Raw genomic sequence first — 24,834 nt, forward strand, 5'->3', positions numbered from 1 at the left:
TGTTTGTATAATGATACCTGACATCAACTTATCCTAATTCTTTTTTTACTTTTAGAAAGAAGAAAAAGGCGAATCTTCTTACCAATAAGGAGGATATGCAACATAGCATTGCCTCAAATAAAATAATAAACATGATCACGTGTCTCGAAGAATCACATAGAAAATCTTCTATAGCAACAAATCTTATATATCAGAAACTCTATAAACTGAACAGAAGGCAGCATCTTCACATTGTAGGGGTCATAACAAATATAATAAATATAAATCGATGAGACCACCTTACTTTAAAGAACTACAGAATTTGTTTCTCCATATTAAATCATCAGAATCAGAGAGTTCCGAGGACTAGACAACACAGCCATATTCAGAGACGTAAGCCCTTGAAGCAAGATTCTGACTAGAGTTTAGATGAATCAGAAAGCCACATGCAAGACCACAACAGAAGAACTTCTGTAATCGAGTGATTTTCTTCACCATGAAAAAATCAAAATAAAATTTATGTAAAAAGTAAATAGAGAATAAAAAGTAATAAAGTATTTAAAAATTGCTGGTTTCACCGCATTAAAATTCCATGGTCGTTTCAAAGGAAGTGATTATTTCTAACAGAAGCCACATAAATTATAAAGTTACTGTAGACATGAAAGTTAGGGAAAGAATGATTTCAAATTAATATTTTTGTATATACAAAACTGTTTAGTTTAAGAGTTGATATTCAGTTTATTTGACGAGCTAATATTTAATGGTTTTTTTTTTAGTTTTCATTTGTTTGTTTTTGAATTTCGCACAAAGCTACTCGAGGGCAAAAAAATACCTCCCATCTACCAATCAAATATCTTGAAGTGTGATATACCAGAATACAACAGTAGGTACGTAACTGACCATTGAAATGAGAAATTTGCAAGTGAGGGAACCGATAACTCACGTCAAACAGAGAAGATTGTTTGTTTGTTTTAGAATTTCGTGCAAAGCTACACGAGGGATATCTACGCTATCCGTCCCTAATTTAGCAGTGTAAGACTAGAGGGAAGGCAGCTAGTCATCACCACCCACCGTCAACTCTTGGGCTACTCTTTTACCAATGCATAGTGGGATTGACCGTCACTATATAACGCCCCCACGGGTGAAAGGGCAAGCATGTTTGGCGCGACGGGGATAAGAACCCGCGACCCTCAGATTACCCTCCTTTAGTTTTCATAACAAGTGTTAGAACTGATTAAGTTTGGTTGTATAATATGGTAATAGTTGTACATTTTATGTGTATGTGTGAGTCAATTATCGACGTCAAATTACTCGATTCTTCTGTATTTTTGATGTAACCTCACTTGTGTATTGTTACCCACAAACGTTGTTTACCCTTGAAGTTTTGTTTTCAAAGAACAAACTGAAACAAAAGTAATGTATCTGAATGGGTGTATTCTATTAAACAATTAACTAGGGAGAATCAAGATGAAACGTGTGGAAACCACTGATTAGAGCATTGTCACACATATTTGGTTTTATTCCTTTTTATCAAATATTACGATAATAGCAGCGCCATCTGGTAGTGAAGCCGCTTATCGTGTTATTAGATAAGCAAGAAGAAGACGAGTCAACGTATAAGATGTGTTATAGTTCAAGGACGTCCAAAATAAAAGAAAATCGGTCATCAGGTTTGCTATTAGATCTTTATTTATATTTATATTAAAATTTAATTTCGCGATTACATTTAAAATAATGTTGTCGGTGTTATGCCCATATAAGGATAGACTAGAGAAAAAGAAAGGGAACAAAAGATATTATTCAAGGCTAATGGTTTTCTCAACATAAAAAAGTCGTCTGTAATAGTTATACTAGTAGGCCTGTTTGTACTCAACAATTTCGTTCACTCTACAACTTTAGATTTCAAAATAGGCTTGGAAACTTGTCGTTACTATTACTTATGAGAAAAGTTCATATAAACAATGTTTATAACTTATCTTGAGTTAGAAAACGTTATTATTCAATTTTTAGGGACGAGCGAGACCAGTGGATAACAACGGACAGAGAACTGTAGATCCAAGGATCTCGTCCCTTTATCTAAAACGAAAGACACGCCCCACATGTTTGGATATTTGGAGTAGGTTATCAGGGTGAAGACCCACTTTTTGGTCAGATCACTCTCGATTAAACGATTCAGTGGGTTCTTCGTTTGTTTTACTAAACGATTTTTAAAATAAATTTTTAACGGTTGATGTCGTTAGGTGTTTCAGTTTGTTAAAGACCCAACACAGGTTAAAAATTCGCCGTCTAGTTGTGAGGCGTTTGTTTATCCAACATATTATTTCTGTATCTGTTTAGACTTGAAAGATTACTGTGCAGTTAAAGCAAGAATAAACCTGTCAAAATTCAACAACCAAGACAAATCATGGAAATCACTGACGTCATAGGTAATTTAGGACGACTTCAATATTATATAATAATCTTAATTATTTACCGAGGAGTACCGACGGCATGGCATATTTTGGCCATACCATTTTTGGCTCCCGATACAGACCACTGGTGTGCCAAACCACATGAACTAGAGAACTGGACAACTACCCAATGGAAGAATGTTTCAATACCGTTCGATACTAACGAGCACACATTTAGCCAGTGTCAGAGTTACAGCTACAAGTTAGTACAGTTACCTAATTCCTGGGATGTAATTATTGATCAGAATGTCACGGTTCCATGTACAAAGTGGGATTACAGCTCTACAGATAACACAATAATAACTCAGGTAGGTTCTACACTGTAAATAACTCATTTTATAGTCCAACCCGTTCCACATTCGTAGCCTCAATTGTTATGTGCAAAAACCTACATCAATCAACAAAGGTCAGCCTTTTTTTTCCCTCCAAATAAACACCGATAAAATCTAATTGTGCTTTATTTTTCTAATATTAATCTATAACTAGTTTGACACTGAAGTCTCTTTCATTTTTAATTTGATTATTTAACTTTCGATTAATTAAGTAGAACTATTTTAACATCGTAAAATATTGCAATTATCAAGCTTTTCATTGGGAGTTACTTGCTTTACCAAGACTGCGAGTCTTTTCAGTGGTTCAGATGTCAGCTTGAGAGTTCATAATCCTATATCTGAGAGCTCAATCCCTCCATTGAGAAGATGGCCAATTATGCAAATCCGTGTGCGTGTGTGTTTTCTTACAGCAAAGCCACATTGAGCTATCTGCTGAGTTCACCGATTTGTGCCTAAAAAACAAACACAATAGCGCATCGCTTTTCTTCCCTTAGAAGTGGTTTATTTTACAAGAGTGCGAGTATTGCTTCCTTTTCTACTGTAGGCTATTTGCAGGATTACAAATATCTCTTTTTAACAAGAAATAACATATTTTACGATTATTAAAATAATGATTCAGTGAAAGTAAACTACGCCATGAACACTAGTGTCGCTTCATCTACTGGAACTAACTTACACAACGGGAGTGCGAGTATGTCCTGTGAAACAAGAGAAATAAATTATCTTATAACACACTTGAATTATAACATGTAAGTTGTGTTCCTATAAAAATTGTTAGCGGTTATTAAACAACATTGTTGATTAATCTGTCATGATGTAAAGATTCAGAACTAGTTTTGGTTTCCTTTTCGGGTTCTCGTTTAGGCCTAGATTTTCATGTCTTTTAGTGGAACTTATTTTGTGATCGCGAATGGCTCGTTTCCATGAACCAGACTGTGGTTATGCTGGGAATGTTGTTTGGAGTGTTTCTGTCTAGTCATCTCAGTGACAGGTAAGTATTATAGAGCCTAGTTTATCATTTTATAAACCAAACTTATTTATAGTAAATACATTCTAATAGGAATTCATACAAAACATTAATTAAAATAATTCTTAAATAAAAGCCACAAAACTTCAGTTTGAATTTACTATAAATATTAATATGTTTATTTATATTCTCTTTATGAAAATTACAATAGACGTTTGGTGTAATTCTAACCCTAACATTTCTTATAGTCAGATGTTTCTATAAAGGACTGAACCTACCCTTCAGACTCAAAATGTTGTTAAAATATCTGTTTATTTTTAATATTGTTATAATGTAGGTGGCGAACATTAAGTTAGTATAGGTACACAGCATAGGCTGAAAGGTGATTTGTTTGTTTGTTTCTTTTGTTTTTGAATTTCGCGCAAAGCTACTCGAGGGTTAACTGCGCTACCTGCCCCTAATTTAGCAGTGTAAGACCAGAGGGAAGGCAGCTAGTCATCACCACCAACCGTCAACTCTTGGGCTACTCTTTTTATCAATGAATAATGGGATTGACCGTCACATTATAACGCCCCCACGGCTTAAAGGGCGAGCATGTTTGGTGCGACCGGGATTCAAACCCGCGATCCTCGGATTACGAGTCGAACGCCTTAACACGCTTGGCCTGGAAGGTGAACCTGTAAAGGACAGGAAAATATTTTGTGCACATGCGTAACAAATTACAAGGCTAAACTCACTAGTTTATAGAAATTACATTAGGCGGCAGCACTGTATGACTTTTTCAATGTTTCCATTACTATTTTGCCCCCCGGTGGCACAGCGGAATGTTTGCAGACATACAACGCTAGAAACCGGCTCTCGATACTCCTGGTAGACAGAGCACAGGAGCCTATTGTGTAGTTATGTGATTAACTTCAAACAAATCGTCACCATTTTAACAGTGGTATTGGATGCAATACCAGGGTTCTATCCCGAATCCTACACACTTATTTCGCTGCGATATATTTTCAGTACAGGAATGGACGCTATTTCATGATCTTCGGAAAACCCATAAGATAACGAACAGAACACGTGAGGTCAGAGGAAACAATATTGACCAGTTATTATCCATAGCCCATGTAAGCAAGTTTTTAACGGACATGAGGCAGAACAGAGGCCTGCAAGAATGTAACACTTTGAAAATTTTTAACCTCTAGCGGGGCCCGGCATGTCCAAGCGTGTTAAGGCGTTCGACTCGTAATCCGAGGGTCGCGGGTTCGAAGCCACGTCGCACCAAACATGCTTGCCCTTTAAGCCGTGTGGGCGTTATAATGTGACGGTCAATCCAACTATTCGTTGATAAAAGAGTAACCAAAGAGTTGGCGGTGGGTGGTGATAACTAGCTGTCTTCCCTCTAGTCTTACCTTACACTGCTAAATTAGGGACGGCTAGCGCAGATAGCCCTCGCGTAGCTTTGCGCGAAATTAAAACAAACAAACAAAACAAACAATAACCTCTACTGAATGGAAATCAAAACATGAGGCTTTTTACGTTTGAGAAATAATGAGACCAAACGTCGAAACTCTGTATTGCTTCAACCACAATGAAATTAAAATAGTGAAGAAATAGTTACCAAACTATCGAAACCTAGATTCTAGCGTTTAACGTCCCCAGACATGTCGACGTGCCACTGGGGGGAAAATTTATTATTACACAAATACAAAACTACTTTAACCCACAGATATCTTGAAAGTATTGTTACACAAATACAAAACTACTTTAACTCACGGGTTTCTTCAAAGTATGTTTCTTTTATGAAATTAAGTTCAAAGTTCACAATAGTCTGTATGAACTCTGCCCACGACGGATATTTAATCCGGTTTATAGCGTCTTAAGTTCTCAGACATACCGCTGTATAGGAGGGAAAAGTATTGTTTCAAACATTCAAAACTACTTTAGTTCAAAGGTATCTTGAAAGCATTGTTACACAAATAGAAAACTACTTTAGCTCAAAGGTATCTTGAAAGTATTGTTACACAAATAGAAAACTACTTTAGTTCAAAGGTATCTTGAAAGTATTGTTACACAAATAGAAAACTACTTTAGTTCAAATGATCTTGAAAGTATTGTTACACAAATAGAAAACTACTTTAGTTCAAATGATCTTGAAAGTATTGTTACACAAATATAAAACTACTTTAGTTCAAATGATCTTGAAAGTATTGTTACACAAATATAAAACTACTTTAGTTCAAATGATCTTGAAAGTATTGTTACACAAATATAAAACTACTTTAGTTCAAATGATCTTGAAAGTATTGTTACACAAATAGAAAACTACTTTAGTTCATAGGTATCTTGAAAGTATTGTTACACAAATAGAAAACTACTTTAGTTCAAATGTTCTTGAAAGTATTGTTGCACAAATATAAAACTACTTTAGCTCAAAGGTATCTTGAAAGTATTGTTACACAAATAGAAAACTACTTTAGTTCAAAGGTATCTTGAAAGTATTGTTACACAAATAGAAAACTACTTTAGTTCAAAGGTATCTTGAAAGTATTGTTACACAAATAGAAAACTACTTTAGTTCAAATGATCTTGAAAGTATTGTTACACAAATAGAAAACTACTTTAGTTCAAATGATCTTGAAAGTATTGTTACACAAATATAAAACTACTTTAGTTCAAATGATCTTGAAAGTATTGTTACACAAATATAAAACTACTTTAGTTCAAATGATCTTGAAAGTATTGTTACACAAATAGAAAACTACTTTAGTTCAAAGGTATCTTGAAAGTATTGTTACACAAATATAAAATTACTTTAGTTCAAATGATCTTGAAAGTATTGTTACACAAATATAAAACTACTTTAGTTCAAATGATCTTGAAAGTATTGTTACACAAATATAAAACTACTTTAGTTCATAGGTATCTTGAAAGTATTGTTACACAAATATAAAACTACTTTAGTTCAAATGATCTTGAAAGTATTGTTACACAAATATAAAACTACTTTAGTTCAAATGATCTTGAAAGTATTGTTACACAAATAGAAAACTACTTTAGTTCATAGGTATCTTGAAAGTATTGTTACACAAATAGAAAACTACTTTAGTTCAAATGTTCTTGAAAGTATTGTTGCACAAATATAAAACTACTTTAGTTCAAATGATCTTGAAAGTATTGTTACACAAATATAAAACTACTTTAGTTCAAATGATCTTGAAAGTATTGTTACACAAATATAAAACTACTTTAGTTCAAATGATCTTGAAAGTATTGTTACACAAATATAAAACTACTTTAGTTCAAATGATCTTGAAAGTATTGTTACACAAATATAAAACTACTTTAGTTCATAGGTATCTTGAAAGTATTGTTACACAAATATAAAACTACTTTTAGTTCAAATGATCTTGAAAGTATTGTTACACAAATATAAAACTACTTTAGTTCAAATGTTCTTGAAAGTATTGTTACACAAATATAAAACTACTTTAGTTCAAATGATCTTGAAAATATTGTTACACAAATATAAAACTACTTTAGTTCAAATGATCTTGAAAGTATTGTTACACAAATAGAAAACTACTTTAGTTCAAATGATTTTGAAAGTATTGTTACACAAATATAAAACTACTTTAGTTCAAATGTTCTTGAAAGTATTGTTACACAAATATAAAACTACTTTAGTTCAAATGATCTTGAAAGTATTGTTACACAAATATAAAACTACTTTAGTTCAAATGATCTTGAAAGTATTGTTACACAAATATAAAACTACTTTAGTTCAAATGATCTTGAAAGTATTGTTACACAAATAGAAAACTACTTTAGTTCAAATGATCTTGAAAGTATTGTTACACAAATATAAAACTACTTTAGTTCAAATGTTCTTGAAAGTATTGTTACACAAATATAAAACTACTTTAGTTCAAATGATCTTGAAAGTATTGTTACACAAATATAAAACTACTTTAGTTCAAATGATCTTGAAAGTATTGTTACACAAATATAAAACTACTTTAGTTCAAATGATCTTGAAAGTATTGTTACACAAATAGAAAACTACTTTAGTTCAAATAATCTTGAAAGTATTGTTACACAAATATAAAACTACTTTATTTCACAGATATAATGAAATTAGTGTTATACAAGTACATGTTGTGTTTCAGTAACTGGACGACTTTCTACTTCAGATGGAAGTGGTCAGTCTAAGGGCTTGACACTCATAAGTAAAACTTACGAACAGTTTTGTTTTTCATTTTTATAAAGAAGAATCCTTAAGAAAAAAAAGGCTTATTTTATCTGTTAAACCTGTGCTCTATTCACTTTGTGTATGGAAGTCCAATTTTGAGCGTTATAAGTCCCCAGTGTTGACGCTGAGCCACTGGAGGCTATTTCACCTCATGGCAAAGGTCGCTTATTTACTGAAGTATTTCACAAATAATCCACTTTTCACTCCAACAACTACATACTGAATATGTATACTGATATACAGGTCACTTACTAAACGCATATTTTGTGAATTTCTGTGAGAATGGAGTGTTGAAAATTGTCGCTGGGAAGCTGTTGCCCGTCGCCCTCGGACACCAAATTGATTAATTTTAGAAATTACACAGTAATTTGGTATGACAAACCTATCACAGATCAGTCAAAAAAGAAAAATACAATGCTTAAGTATTATCAAGATGAACGGTCGTCATTCGGACGTGGTGACATGAGCTATAACGACGTGGTGAGGCTCCAAGATATTGTCAATATAAAGGATTCAACCTTTGTATAGAAACATGTTATTAGGCAATCTATTTTTAAACTCGTTGATTTAGGTTTGATCCCACACTTCCGGACCTCTACTTTCACATATCATATTCGTTGGAGTATTTATAGTATTATGGACTTCTTTTTTTAAACTGATCTTAGGTTTGGACGACGTCCAGTATTGCTGGGTTCCCTGTGTCTGTCTATTGTGCCAAGCTTCGCTGGGGCAGCTATTCCAAATTTACCCTTTTTTTACGTCACGCGCTTTACTTCAGCGATGGGGGTGGCTGGTATACAGAATGCGGGTGTTTGTATTTGTAAGTAGCTACAGAGAGTTTGTTCATTTTCATCTCCGGATAATGTTGTTGAAGTAATTAATATATATAATAAAATTAAATGTTGCACAAGAAAAATATTTTTATCACTTACTAGGAGTAAAAAACAAAAGCGAAATGACTTGTAAGTAAGTCGAAGTATTATGTTTTCCTTCTTTTAGACGTTTATTCTTTTACGAATTAGATATTTACTATTGTGGATCACGTGTGTTCAGTGTTCATCCAGTGATATCATTTTAATTATAACTCTTTCAGTATATAAATAAAATTTACCTAATAAAGTTTTGTTTTATTTTTTGAAGTAATAGTTTGCATTGTTCAAGTCAACATTGTTTTAAACATTAATTATTTAGCTGTAGGTTTCCCTTAATTTCAATGGTGACGTAAAACAGATATACAGGGTGGCCCGTAAGTCCCTACCCATCCATATATCTTATGTATCCAGTGTATCTGTGTGCTGTCCCTCATTCTCGCTGCATAATATTATGTGACGCCATGTTCTGTGAGACATTTTCCTCAACATAGCAGGGGTTATTGTTCCAAATGCCGCGGTAACAGCTGCCTTCAACTCATCATTAGTATTATAACGTTGTTTAGATGCAATATATTGATGGGTATGGATTTACGCACCACCCTGTAGATCACTATGTAATTCAGGATTTTTTTTCTGGTCTGTTTCTATAGTGATGGAAACGATTAGTCCAGAGTATAGACTTTGGGTAGCGCTTTCATTTTCGTTTGGATGGACCCTAGGATTAATCATTCTTCCTGGACTTGCTTGGATAATCAAGGACTGGCAGTATTTTCAAGTTGCAACCACATGTGGGTGGCTACCGATGTTGGCCGCCTGGTGGTGAGCTGGAGAATATCGTTTGTTATCTCGTGAAACATAAACTATTAAAAGTTGAACCATTACTTTCAGGAATACAATTACCAAATTCCCTAAATTAACGTTAGTGTTATATAATCTGATCTTTATATTTAATTGCATAATAATGATAGTTGATAACGTTATCCAATGTTATCCAAACACTTCAAGTATTTCATTCATTGGTGGTGACTAAAGGGTTACACATGATAACTAAACGAATTACATGTTAATATTAGTGTGCATAACGAGCATTAATACATTCAATAAAATCTTTAACCCTAGCTGTATAATAATATTTAAGGTTCCTGCCCGAATCTCCAAGATGGCTTCTTACCAGGAAGCGGTACACAGATGCCGAGGATGCCATCAAGAAGTTTCTTAGTGCCAATAAACTAAGTGTTTCAAACCTGGATCACACGATGAAGATATTGGAAGCGAAGATTGAAGCGGTAATTAATTAATGTAATTAAATACTTGAAAAAGTGTTTGTGAAATATTAATTATTTGCATTGTAGCTGAATTTATTTTAAACGCAACGCTGGATAATGGGCTGCCTACGCTGTACCCACTGTAAGAAATGAACCTAGAATGTTGGCGTTTTAAACCCTCTAGAATATCGCCAAAGTTAAACAATGTTAGTTAAACAGTAAAAATAAAATTACAAAAACAGTGGGTGTGAACAGACGCTGTTTGTCATTTCTATGATAGTAGAATAATATTCGTTTGTACAGAAACCGAAAAAATTCACTAATATATTGTTATAAGTAAATAGATATTTTTAACCTCAAAGTCTCAAGTTTAAGCAATCATATATTGTTCCATAGGCACCCATGTTAACATAATGTCCATATTTATTTTATCAATGGTCACGTGCAACCTCGTGGTTAGCGTACTCGCACTGTGAGACTGAAAATTCGTAATTTTCAGCCACCAATAACGTACTCTGTACTAGGAGGATTTATGTGTCCTATAAACATGGCGACTATCTTTCCTTCTTCTTTTGTTTTAAGTAGCCAGAAGTAGTCTGAGAGATGAAGTTGGGTGTTTCGTTTTTGGTCTGTCAGTTTAACGTTAAGAAGGCCTACGATCAGGTAGTCTCCTGATTTTAAATACTATTTCATTCTCTGCGCAGGATCTGACAATTAAAAATAGAAGAACCATAAATAAAATAATAACAGATAATTGGATTATATTTATAGTTAGCGATAGCTAGTTAGCAAAATATTGCATCTAAAAAGAAATAAAGTTGAGAAAATGATTCTTATTTGAGGTTTGCTTAATTGGGGACACTCCCATAAAATTAAGTAATTAACGTCCAAAATCGGTCTCATCTGGTCATCATAATAAGGTCGTGGCATGGTCAGTTGGGTTAAGGCACTCGACTCGTAATCTGAGGGTCGTGGATTCGAATCCCCGTCACCTTAAATATGATCGCCCTTTCAACTGTGGGGGCGTTATAATGTGACGGTCTATCCCACTATTCGGTGGTAAAAGAGTAGCTCAAGAGTTGGCGGTGCATGGTGATGACCAGCTGCCTTCCCTCTAGTCTTACACTACAAAATTAGGGACGGCTAGCTCAAATAGTCCTTGTGTAGCTTTGCGCGAAATTCAAAACAAAAAACAAACAAACATCATGATAACTATTTTAAACTATTGTTGTTGATCTGATACTGTAATTTATTTGTGCAACAATTAACAGATTGTTAAATAATATATCTCTAATCTCATCGAAAGTAATTCACTATTATGTTGATAGACGTTATGAAGTTTATGATTTATTTCGTGAAGTAAATAGCGTTTTGTAAATAACTTATTTAAGGCTATCAGTATCCTTTGATAAAAGCAAGCAACCAACAATTATCACAATGAAAGGTTAATAGAATAAATAATGTAGCTTTTTTTAACATACTGGTCTAACTAGACATGTCCGACTTCATAAATAACAACATGTAAGTGGCTCTATTTAACATACTGGCCTAACTAGACATGTCCGACTTCATAAATAACAACATGTAAGTGGCTTTATTTAACACACTGGTCTAACTAGGCATGCCTGAGTTCCTAAATAACAACATGTAAGTAGCTCTATTCAACATACTGGTCTGACTAGACATGTCCAACTTCCTAAATAAAAACATGTAAGTAGATCTATATAACATACTGGTCTAACTAGACATGTCCAACTTCCTAAATAAAAACATGTAAGTAGATCTATATAACATACTGGTCTAACTAGACATGTCCAACTTCCTAAATAAAAACATGTAAGTAGCTCTATTTAACATACTGGTCTAACTAGACATGTCCGACTTCATAAATAACAACATGTAAGTAGCTCTATTTAACATACTGGTCTAACTAGACATGTCCGACTTCATAAATAACAACATGTAAGTAGCTCTATTTAACATACTGGTCTAACTAGGCATGCCTGAGTTCCTAAATAACAACATGTAAGTAGCTCTATTTAACATACTGGTCTAACTAGACATGTCCGACTTCATAAATAACAACATGTAAGTAGCTCTATTTAACATACTGGTCTAACTAGACATGTCCGACTTCATAAATAACAACATGTAAGTAGCTCTATTTAACATACTGGTCTAACTAGGCATGCCTGAGTTCCTAAATAACAACATGTAAGTAGCTCTATTTAACATACTGGTCTAACTAGACATGTCCGACTTCATAAATAACAACATGTAAGTAGCTCTATTTAACATACTGGTCTAACTAGACATGTCCGACTTCATAAATAACAACATGTAAGTAGCTCTATTTAACATACTGGTCTAACTAGACATGTCCGACTTCATAAATAACAACATGTAAGTAGCTCTATTTAACATACTGGTCTAACTAGGCATGCCTGAGTTCCTAAATAACAACATGTAAGTAGCTCTATTTAACATACTTGTCCAACTAAGCATGCCTGAGTTCCTAAATAACAACATGTAAGTAGCTCTATTTAACACACTGGTCTAACTAGGCATGCCTGAGTTCCTAAATAACAACATGTAAGTAGCTCTATTTAACATACTGGTCTAACTAAGCATGCCTGAGTTCCTAAATAACAACATGTAAGTAGCTCTATTTAACATACTGGTCTAACTAAGCATGCCTGAGTTCCTAAATAACAACATGTAAGTAGCTCTATTTAACATACTGGTCTAACTAAGCATGCCTGAGTTCCTAAATAACAACATGTAAGTAGCTCTATTTAATATACTGGTCTAACTAAGCATGCCTGAGTTCCTAAATAACAACATGTAAGTAGCTCTATTTAACATACTTGTCCAACTAAGCATGCCTGAGTTCCTAAATAACAACATGTAAGTAGCTCTATTTAACACACTGGTCTAACTAGGCATGCCTGAGTTCCTAAATAACAACATGTAAGTAGCTCTATTTAGCATACTGGTCTAACTAAGCATGCCTGAGTTCCTAAATAACAACATGTAAGTAGCTCTATTTAACATACTGGTCTAACTAAGCATGCCTGAGTTCCTAAATAACAACATGTAAGTAGCTCTATTTAACATACTGGTCTAACTAAGCATGCCTGAGTTCCTAAATAACAACATGTAAGTAGCTCTATTTAACATACTGGTCTAACAAAGCATGCCTGAGTTCCTAAATAACAACATGTAAGTAGCTCTATTTAACATACTGGTCTAACTAAGCATGCCTGAGTTCCTAAATAACAACATGTAAGTAGCTCTATTTAACATACTGGTCTAACTAGGCATGCCTGAGTTCCTAAATAACAACATGTAAGTAGCTCTATTTAACACACTGGTCTAACTAGGCATGCCTGAGTTCCTAAATAACAACATGTAAGTAGCTCTATTTAACATACTGGTCTAACTAGGCATGCCTGAGTTCATAAATAAAAACATGTAAGTAGCTCTATTTAATATACTGGTCTAACTAAGCATGCTGAGTTCCTAAATAACAACATGTAAGTAGCTCTATTTAACATACTGGTCTAACTAAGCATGCCTGAGTTCCTAAATAACAACATGTAAGTAGCTCTATTTAATATACTGGTCTAACTAAGCATGCCTGAGTTCCTAAATAACAACATGTAAGTAGCTCTATTTAACATACTTGTCCAACTAAGCATGCCTGAGTTCCTAAATAACAATATGTAAGTAGCTCTATTTAACACACTGGTCTAACTAAGCATGCCTGAGTTCCTAAATAACAACATGTAAGTAGCTCTATTTAATATACTGGTCTAACTAAGCATGCCTGAGTTCCTAAATAACAACATGTAAGTAGCTCTATTTAACATACTTGTCCAACTAAGCATGCCTGAGTTCCTAAATAACAACATGTAAGTAGCTCTATTTAACATACTGGTCTAACTAAGCATGCCTGAGTTCCTAAATAACAACATGTAAGTAGCTCTATTTAACATACTGGTCTAACTAAGCATGCCTGAGTTCCTAAATAACAACATGTAAGTAGCTCTATTTAACATACTGGTCTAACTAAGCATGCCTGAGTTCCTAAATAACAACATGTAAGTAGCTCTATTTAACATACTGGTCTAACTAGGCATGCCTGAGTTCCTAAATAACAACATGTAAGTAGCTCTATTTAACACACTGGTCTAACTAGGCATGCCTGAGTTCCTAAATAACAACATGTAAGTAGCTCTATTTAACATACTGGTCTAACTAGGCATGCCTGAGTTCATAAATAAAAACATGTAAGTAGCTCTATTTAACATACTGGTCTAACTAAGCATGCCTGAGTTCCTAAATAACAACATGTAAGTAGCTCTATTTAATATACTGCTCTAACTAGGCATGTCTGAGTTCATAAATAACAACATGTAAGTAGCTCTATTTAACATACTGGTCTAACTAGGCATGCCTGAGTTCATAAATAACAACATGTAAGTAGCTCTATTTAACATACTGGTCTAACTAGGCATGCCTGAGTTCCTAAATAACAACATGTAAGTAGCTCTATTTAACATACTGGTCTAACTAAGCATGCCTGAGTTCCTAAATAACAACATGTAAGTAGCTCTATTTAACATACTTGTCCAACTAAGCATGCCTGAGTTCCTAAATAACAACATGTAAGTAGCTCTATTTAACATACTGGTCTAACTAGGCATGCCTGAGTTCCTAAATAACAACATGTAAGTAGCTCTATTTAACATACTGGTCTAACTAGGCATGCCTGAGTTCCTAAATAACAACATGTAAGTAGCTCTATTTAACATACTGGTCTAACTAGGCATGCCTGAGTTCCTAAATAACAACATGTAAGTAGCTCTATTTAACATACTGGTCTAACTAAGCATGCCTGAGTTCCTAAATAAAAAATATTAATAATTAGAATGCAGTGATTCTTTTCCCTTGGGTTTCCTCAATTTTATCAACGTTTTCGACCATAATTTCGACCAATAACAATTTCCAAGATTCATCCAGCTTAAGAAGATATATTTAGGCTTAAATATATATATTAAGTTAAAAAAATATATTGGTTCTTAAATTTAGATATTAATTGTTTGATATAGTATAAAGCATATAACATAAAATAATTAACATGTATGTGTTTATATTCGTGTCAAATATTTTTTTCACCAGTTTTAAATATTAAAGAAAATTGAGGTTAACTCTATTTATCGAAAGCTCACACAATTATGTTTTCTAAACCGTCCTTTGCTGAAATAAAATAAGATGATTGTCTGAAAGGTAATGATGAACTTTATAAAACTTTTATTTGTTTTTAAATTGTTTAACCTCTCGACTACCAACAGGTGGCAGTCTGACTTTGCCACAGGAACTTATTATTTTAGAACAGCCTGTGCATTGCTTTCTTGTTGGGCAGGAAAATTTCGTTTTTGACTGTCTCACTCAAGACAGTTTAATCTTAAAATCCTGAATATCGAAAAAATAATGGAAACCATAATCCTTTATTATTTTTCTGTATTAATCAAAATTCAGGAGAAAACAAAAAAGTCGACTTTAACAGTACTGGATTTGTTCAAGACACCACGGTTGCGACGTAGAACTATAGAAATAACGTTTGTTACGTAAGTATCCAAAGACAATACATGCTTTTAGATAATACGTGTAACATATTAAGCAAATGGGTCGCGTCAGTGTTACGTTGTTAATCATAAGGTTTAAAGCCTATTGTACGTAGTCGTATAAAGTTTTGTTTTGTTATTGAATTTCGCACAAAGCTACTCAAGGGCTATCTGTGCTAGCCGTTCCTAATTTAGAAGTGTAAGACCAACGGGAAGGCAGTTAGTCATCACCGCCCACCGCCAACTCTTGGGCTACTCTATTACTAACGATTAGTGGGATTGACCGTCACATTATAACGCCCCCCGGCTAATAAGGGCGAGCATGTTTGGCGCGATGGGGATGCGAACCCGCGACCCTCAGATTACGAGTCGAACGCCTTAACACGCTTGGTCATGCCGGGCCTTAGTACATCGGACTTTATGCGATAGGCCCAGCATGGCCAAGCGTGTTAAGGCGTTCGACTCGTAATCTGAGGGTCGCGGGTCCGAATCCCGGTCGCACCAAACACGCTCGCCCTCCCAGCCTTCGGGGCATTATAATGTGTCGGTCAATCCCACTATTCGTTGGTAAAAGAGTAGCTCAAGAGTTGGCGGTGGATGTTGATTGATTAACTGCCTTCCCTCTAGTCTTACACTGCTAAATTAGAGACGGCTAGCACAGATAGCCCTCGTGTACCTTTGCGCGAAATTCAAAAGGAAACGTATAAACGTAAATCCTCCGACATGTATATAGTTAACAGTTATATTTTTAAATATTATTTTATGATATTTGTTACTTAAAATTAGAAAGTTGTTTATAATGTAGAGAATCCACCAACGTAGATTTTGAGCTTAGTCGGATTTGTACAGTACATAAGGTGGGTTAAAGAGTTTTAAAAAAATACATCACTTGTATATCAGTTCTCTGTGTGTGTGTGTGTTTGTGCGCATGTAACCTAAGAAAAGGAAGATTGAAAACCTCTGTTACGATTTTTATGGATATTTAGTTTTACGATATCATTTCTATACTACGGGTTGACCTTTGACTCTGCAAGACTAGGAGGTAGTATCTACATCAACTTACTAATCTCAGCTGCTGTGGAAATCCCTGTTTGTATAGTACTCCCTCTAGTGGTAAAGTTCGTAAAACGAAAACCATCCATGATACTATCTTTCGTGGTTACATGTGTTTCCTGTGTTCTGGTGATTGCTGTTCCGGAAGGTATGTATAAAGTTTGTTGGAAATCGTTTGTTTTTATGAAAATTATGAAGTATTATCTTTAGCAGAGTTGTAATGTTTTGAAATACATGTTGCGTGTAACAAACTAAAGTAATAACAAGAGTTTCAAGTTGATTTTATGAGATTATATTTATTCAACATAACATGACACTTAGAGACACATCTCGGCTGCCCCATCTTCTAAGTCAAACTAAAATTATTAGCCTAATAAATTAAAACAAATTAAAACCACCTCTTATCATTGATATTTCTGTTGTTGAGTTTTCTTTTAAGGTCAGACAAATTTACTGCCTCCACGACAACTGAAACCAACCACTTCCATTCCCTCTTTGAAAAATAAAATTGTCTCAGCTGAGTACGGCTTCTGCTTTGGCTGAGTCGATACTTGTGTCCCCTGGTTCTATAATTCTCAATGTCAAGTTTGCAAAGCATTGATGCATATTATCAGTAAGCTTTATAATATTAAACACTTCAATCAGATCATCTCTAACTCGCTTACTTTCAAGAGAAAACAGTTTTAAGAATTTTAATCTCTACTCATATGTCAAACCATCGATCCCAGGTATCATTTATATCATATTCCTCTTAACCATTGCCAACAATTCAATGTCTTTCCTAAGGAAAGGAGCCCAATACTGAACATAATACTTCAAATGTGTCTCAACCAGTGACCTATACAATGAAAATATGACCTCTTTAGACTTATATTCAATATTTACGTAGATACAACTAAAATCCCATTTGCCCTACCACTAGCAACAGCACATTGCTTAGATGGTTTAAGAGACTCATCAACCATCCTTTCTTTTTTCATGACACTGTTAATGTCATTCCCATCGAAATTATAATTATAATTGTAATTATGTTAAACTACATGTATTATATTGCATTTATTATAATTAAAATCTATCTGCCATTTAATTACCCAACTCACTAGATGATGTAAATCCTTTTGTAAGGCAGCATCATTCTTTTTACTGGCATCAACACACAAGTCCTTGACATCATCGGCAAATATAACTAATTTATTAACCATTCCTTCGTCTTTGTGATTAAAAGTAAATCAAAAAGAGCAAAGTTCTTAAAACTGAGCCCTGAGGAACATCACTTGTAACATTAATCCATTTTGACCGAACTCCATTTATAACAACCCTCTGCTTTCTTCCATAAAGCCAATCTTCTATCCAATAAGTTAAATTATCTCCCACACCTACAGAGATAAGTTTCTTTACAAACCTGTTATGTGACACTTTGTCAAATGCTTTCTAAAAATCCAGATACGCCAAATCTACACCATTACCCTCACTTACATATTCAGTAACATTTCAAAGCGTATCAAAAGATATGTAAGGCAAAACTTTCCCTCAGTGAAACCATGTTGACTATCCGAAAAAAATTAAACTTTGTTAAATGCCTTTGAAAGTATCGTTTATCAGACTTTCCAAAACGTTTACCATTATTTATGTAAGGCTAATAAGCCTATCATTACTGCGTCAACTTGTATTATTATCTTCCTTCAGGATAGGGGTCACATTAGCAAGTTTTCAACCTGTTGGTAATTGTCAAGTATTCAAGTACTAATAAAAAATGTGGCATGTGGCTCACATATTCAATTCTTGACTTATTTTAAAATCCCCAGGGAAATATATGATCCAGAAGTCTTATAATTTTCTACACTTCCTAGTTTTGTTTTAGTAAGCTCAGGATTTATGTAATTGTCTTGTTCAACTTTGTTTTCGTCTATTATTTGCCCAAGATGAGGAATACTGATTAAGTCTTCATTAGTAAAAACTGAAGAAAAACCATAATTTAACACCCTAGCCATTTCATAATCATAACATACAAACAAGCCTTTCTTTATCATTTCTCAAGAGTCCTATCACTGTCCTAACATGACGTTTACCTCTAATGAACCATAAATTCCTTACCATCAATTTTTGAAGATTTTAACCGAATTGTTTCATACATCCTTTTGAATGTCCCCTTTGACCAACTTTATTGACCTTCTATAATTTACTAAGTTTAAACTTCATAAGTTTGTGATACTTTCCCTCATCTCTTGTTCCCTTTGTGAGACGAACTGGTTTTTCTACTTGCAGCTACCATTTTATTTCTGTAAGAGTTTTATTTGGTTTGAATTTTTAAAAATTTTATCTTTAAAAAAATTTCCATATTTGATAAGTGTCTCGAAATGATCAGCTGCCCGGTTCATAACAGATAATTATTGTCACATCCTTCATGACTCAGCTGCCCGGTTCATAACAAATAATTATTGTCACATCCTTCATGACTCAGCTGCCCGGTTCATAACAGATAATTATTGTCACATCCTTCATGACTCAGCTGCCCGGTTCATAACAGATAATTATTGTCACATCCTTCCAATATTTGTTTTTTATTGTGTAAGCAAAATATCTTTTATCTCCATTTGCAGCAAAACATCGAACCCAATAGAGCAATTGTAACTTTTACCTATGTGTTTTCCAGTTTCCACTCTCTCAATCCTTTCTGTATTAGAAGTTAATAATAAATTTAAACTATCGATATTCCTGCTAGGTTCCTTAATCAATTGGTGAAAACATCCATCTTGAACAGTTCTAAGGAACCTTTCTTTTTCATGGTTCGACTTTAGTATTTCCGAATCAGTATGTCTGAAATTAAAATCACCTGTGATTATAACTTCATTAACAGGTAAAATCTTAATCTCTACTAGCTTCCCTAAAAGTGTATTATAGTCGGAGTTCCCGAATAAATCCCTTTTATTGCACTTATCACACCTATCAAACTGGAAATGCTTAAGCCCCAAACTAGACTTAAACATTAGATTGTTTGTATACTATGATCACATATCGGTAGCATGTTGTTAACACTGTTTAGTCTGCGTTTGACACGTAAGTAGTTTTAAATTATATTTTCTAAATGAAACAATGTATTTAATTTGTTTTACAATCTCACTGCAACTTAAATTATAACTAAGCATAAACCAGTGTCATGCGTACTACACGTTAAAGTACTAAAGTCTAAATGAAAATCTTATACCTGCTACTTTAGTCTTATTAAATCTAATTATGTTTTACTATTGAACTCTAATTTCCGAGCATAAAAGTAATAAAACCAAATAACATTCAATAATCGTCAATATTATTAGAACTTAGCTTTCTAACCTCTTGTCTTTTACATTAATGAGTAATGACATACAAGTATATTTGATCATTTACGTTAATCTGTATTGAATTTACGTTCTTTCAGTAACTTTGTAACAGTTACAGACTTCAGTTATGTAACGTAGGTGTTTAAAATATCGTATTTGTATTTAACTTACTACAGTAGTTTAATGGTCACTTGGTTATTGATGTTTTAAATGTGTGTATTTATTTTGTACAGATCTGATGGTGACAAAGATTTCGCTAACTATGATTGGAAAGATGTTCATATCCACTGCTGGTAGTCTCGTTTTTGTTTATGGAGGAGAAGTGTTCCCCACTATTATCCGAACTGTGGGGGTTGGCACTTCTATCCTGTGTTCAAGGATAGGAGCAGCAATAGCTCCTTTTGTTCGTGAACTGGTGAGTTAGAACAAACTTGTGATAAACATGTGTTTATCATGTTTCAGTTTCATCCTTGCAAATACAGGCCGAGGTAAATATTTACCAAGTCAGTATGAGTTATAACAATATTAGGAGCTGCGAGATGTACACAAACATTTATCTTTTAAAGTATACTAGAGTATGTGTTGCATTAATTATTTTGATGTAGAAAATCTGACTGCGTATGATTAATATATAAATACATTTTTTTTCAAAATTTAGAAAATAACCTATTATAAAGAGACCTTAATATATAAGAAATCAAGTGATAACATTTAATGCCAAATGAAGTAACTTATAAATAAAATAATTAGATTTTAGTCGATACTTAATACAGCTGTATCAATTTCCTTTTTTTTTAATATATTTAGAACAGTTTATATTTACACCATTGGACAAGTTAACACATTAAACAACTCAAAGGTAAATGTAAAAGAATTTAGCAGGATAAACTCATCCATATATGGGTAAAACCCCATTGTATGTCAACACGACTCCAATCACGACCTTAAATGTGTCCGTTATCTACCATTTCTGACAGAAGTGTAAACGTCCGAGGCTTTGCACTTGCTTACGAAAGTTTATGAAAATTCAAACTAACTTACAAATAATATTGTGTCTTATACCTTGTATGAAACGGGATATTGATGAGCGAATTAATTTTGAGTTGATATAGGTACAGTTAACTGGGAGAAAATTATCTCTTCGCTGATCACACGTGAGATTTTCACCGCTGAAGTTATATAATGTCTTCGTAAAAATACTAACGTTTCATACTAATTTGCTGAAGTTGAACGATTTCTTAAACTTATATTCTATTCGTAAAATGCTTTTACATTTAGCAGATTACAATTTTTTTACAAGTTCTCAATTCATAAATTTAAGAATTCATTCAAATAAGTTGTTATATTTTATTATTCTAGGGTAAAACCACACACGTCGCTGTACCTTCAGTAACCTATGGTGTTCTGTCAATAGTAGCAGCCATTATGGTCTTACTTCTACCGGAAACACTTAACAGACTACTTCCTGACACAATACTGGAGATAGAGAACCCAGAGAAGTAAGTGAGCTTCTTATCAAGATTTTTAATAAACCATAACAGTGACAGTGATAAAGAAATATTTTTATGAAGTTCGCTTTTTGTGTTATTTATCCGATTCTATAACATTCGTGATGAATTTCTTTTGTCTGGTTATTTAGCAGTAAGTATGAAAGTTTATAACACCAAAATATTCGACCCTTGAAGTGAACACAATACAGATGGCCAATTGTGCAACTTTTACCTTGACAAAAAATGTGTTTTGGGTTTTTCTAACCCTCACGCTTTTTAAAATAAGATATTTTGTTTTTGTTTTTGAATTTCGCACAAAGCTACTCGAGAGCTTTCTGTGCTAGCCGTCCCTAATTTAGTAGTGTAAGACTAGAGGGAAGGCAGCTAGACATCACCACCCACCGCCAACTCTTGGGCTACTCTTTTACCAACGAATAGTGGGATTGACCGTAACATTATAACGCCCCCACGGCTGAAAGGGCGAGCATGTTTGGCGCGACGGAGATGCAAATCCGCGACCCTCAGATTACGAGTCGCACGCCTTAACGCGCTTGGCCATGCCGAGCCAATAAGATATTTAAGTGCACAGTATTGTTCAATGATGATCGTAGGTAACTCTATCTTTGATTATTTACTAGAATTCCAATTCTTTCAGAAATTTATAATCCATCTAATGAAAGTAACAATGTTATGTACTCTATTAAAACTCTCGTGGTGAACACAGCGCGAGATGGACAACTATGAAACTTTGCATTTAACAAAAGATTAAAAACAAGTGTGTGATTATTCTATAAACTACAGTAACAACAACCTTTATAACAGAAGAATTCTGATTTTAATACTTACATCGTTTCAATCCATATCACCAATATTGTTGGTTGAAAAGTTCTAATTATTAAAATAACAAATTCCCTATTGTTAAAGTTGTTGTTATGGTACTTGTGATTCAGTTATTAAGTTCGGTAGGTTTAACCCTAAACAAACAGTTATAAAGCTCGCCTATTAATATATTTATGCCATGAAATAAAGTTGAACTGTTCGTTCATTAAGATATATTCATTACTGAGACATAATTTTACAAATCTTCTATCATGCGCAAACAAAATGCTGTCAAACATATTGTGATAAAAAAGATGTTTTTGTGACGTAAGTTAGCATTCTTCTTTGATTGGTTGAAGGTAGAAACTCAAAACATCTGTTAGCTCTTACGAGAAACTAGAAACTCTTGAACCCACTCTGGATAACTTTTTTTTACCAGAAAAAGGTTTCCAAACTTTAGTTTCTCAAACGTGTCCAGTATATGATAAGTTAAACCCATAACTTAGGGTCACAGCGGTAAATCTGAGGGCTAAAATTGCCCAAAATCAGGCTATTGATACACAAATAGGGCACAGCACAGATATCTACTGAGTAGTTTTGTGGTTACTACAAACAAACTGAAAAACAATGCGTAATTTACTAAAAAATTTCATGTTTTCCCAGCTTAACTGTTTTCAACGATAGCATGTTTTATTTAATATTACATAGATTTTTTTCCCTTGGCAAACTTTCTATCGTATAGTTCCTTATCACTGTAGAATATCTTTAAGTACCAATAGTGTGAGCGACAACGTGCCATGAGGATGACTCAGCTGGAAGGGAGGATATTTTAGAGCATGTTCTGAGGGTCACTCGCTTACGGTCGCGAATATTTTGTTCTCGTTATGTTTAAAATAGTTACAAGTTAATTTTGAGAAATAAAGAGTACATATTATGCCATGCTTTACACAAGGTTTTTACCCATTGTACAGTTATACGAAAATTCGAAGTATCTTGAGGAAGCCGTAATCGTATTATTTTATTCTAGAAAGTTACAAGTTGTTTATTAGTTAATTAAAGACATATTCAAAGTGTTTTAAAGAACCGGTGGCTTATTCAGTTATGGAAAGATGTCTAATGTTGCGAAGTATTTTTGGGCAAAGCTGCTAAGCCTATACGTTATTATTTCCCAATTCTTGCAATGAAATACTTGAATCGCCATCTGTCGTCATATGTTTGAGTTAAAATAGAGAATATGTTTGGAAATATGATTAAAATAGTGTGGTCGCTCGCTATTCACTTCTGTTTTTCGAATAATAATATAATTTTTTATTCATAACTTTCCTTACAGACTGGCCAAATATCAGACAGAAAGTCCAGTTGAAAATACTGAGCTTCAAGAACCAGTAGCAGAAAGATATTAGAGGAATATTAAGTTGTGCTTAACAGAATATTAGAATTGTATTTATTCTCTTGTTTTTTAATTAAAATAACAGATGGGATGTTTTCCAGTTTTTATTAATAGCTACCAAAATGAAAAAAAAAATTAAACAGCGTGGTTAGTGTTCTGGACCGTGATTCATGCACTGTTAACGAGGGTATGTGTGTTTTCTTATACCAAATCTACATTGAGCGATGTGCCGAGTCCACCGAGGGGAATCGAACCCCTGATTTTAGCGTTATAAATCCGTAGACTTAGCACTGTTAACGAGAATAAGGTATTACCAGTGTGAGGGTTGTAAGATTCAAATGCTAATGTACCATTAAAGAACGTTTTTTAACATAGCTGTTTTCCTTGTTTTTTTAATTCGAACACTGTACATTCGACTATCTTCGTTCTGCTCACTTCTTGGAAACACACCCGGATTTTACCCCTGCAATTCTCTAATAATGCCACTGACTATGCATTCTTTTCTCATTATTTTATGTCGAATTTTAACATTCATTTCTATTTAATTTTTTTGCTTAATTTGAACAAAATTCTGCTAAGGCAATTAGATATTTCATGTTAATAATGTTTGGTGTTTTTGACCGACAATAAAAGCGACATATTTTTCTTGAACGCCTTCACAGTTTAAAGGTTTCAGCTGAATATGATAAATATGTTTATGATTTATTTTAAACTATATTTTTTTTTCAAATTAAAACACGAAAGGAAATACAAATCATAAAGCTAAAACGTGTTGTTTACCTCTACAACTTTTTTAGTGTTAAACAATAAATTAAATACATGCTTGTTTCATGACGTTCTGTCACATTCAGTACTCATAAGAGAACTTTATTAAGGATAATAACGTTCAAACTTAAACTGGAAACCACGTAATAACAATAACGTGATTTGTGTTTTGGTGCCTTGTGTTCAAAGAGCATGCAGCAGAAGTCAATAAACAGTGTTTAAAAGGTCCGGTATGGCCAGGTGGTTAAGGCACTCGAATCGA

The 24,834-nt window shown here is 33.7% G+C and overlaps 1 protein-coding gene across 1 annotated transcript; it reads left to right on the forward strand.

The window, feature by feature from the left end:
• Positions 1 to 1,577: 1,577 nt before the first annotated feature.
• LOC143247570 (solute carrier family 22 member 6-B-like) lies at positions 1,578 to 24,181 on the forward strand. Its single transcript, XM_076495852.1, has 11 exons — positions 1,578 to 1,649; positions 1,990 to 2,737; positions 3,649 to 3,752; positions 8,637 to 8,791; positions 9,494 to 9,662; positions 9,982 to 10,129; positions 15,653 to 15,741; positions 16,725 to 16,939; positions 20,342 to 20,523; positions 21,468 to 21,607; positions 23,748 to 24,181. The coding sequence occupies exons 2-11, from the start codon at positions 2,384 to 2,386 to the stop codon at positions 23,818 to 23,820; spliced, it is 1,629 nt and encodes a 542-aa protein (XP_076351967.1). The 5' UTR covers positions 1,578 to 1,649; positions 1,990 to 2,383; the 3' UTR covers positions 23,821 to 24,181.
• Positions 24,182 to 24,834: the final 653 nt, after the last annotated feature.

Source organism: Tachypleus tridentatus, chromosome 3, assembly GCF_004210375.1.
Source record: "Tachypleus tridentatus isolate NWPU-2018 chromosome 3, ASM421037v1, whole genome shotgun sequence".
Taxonomy (NCBI): domain Eukaryota; kingdom Metazoa; phylum Arthropoda; class Merostomata; order Xiphosura; family Limulidae; genus Tachypleus; species Tachypleus tridentatus.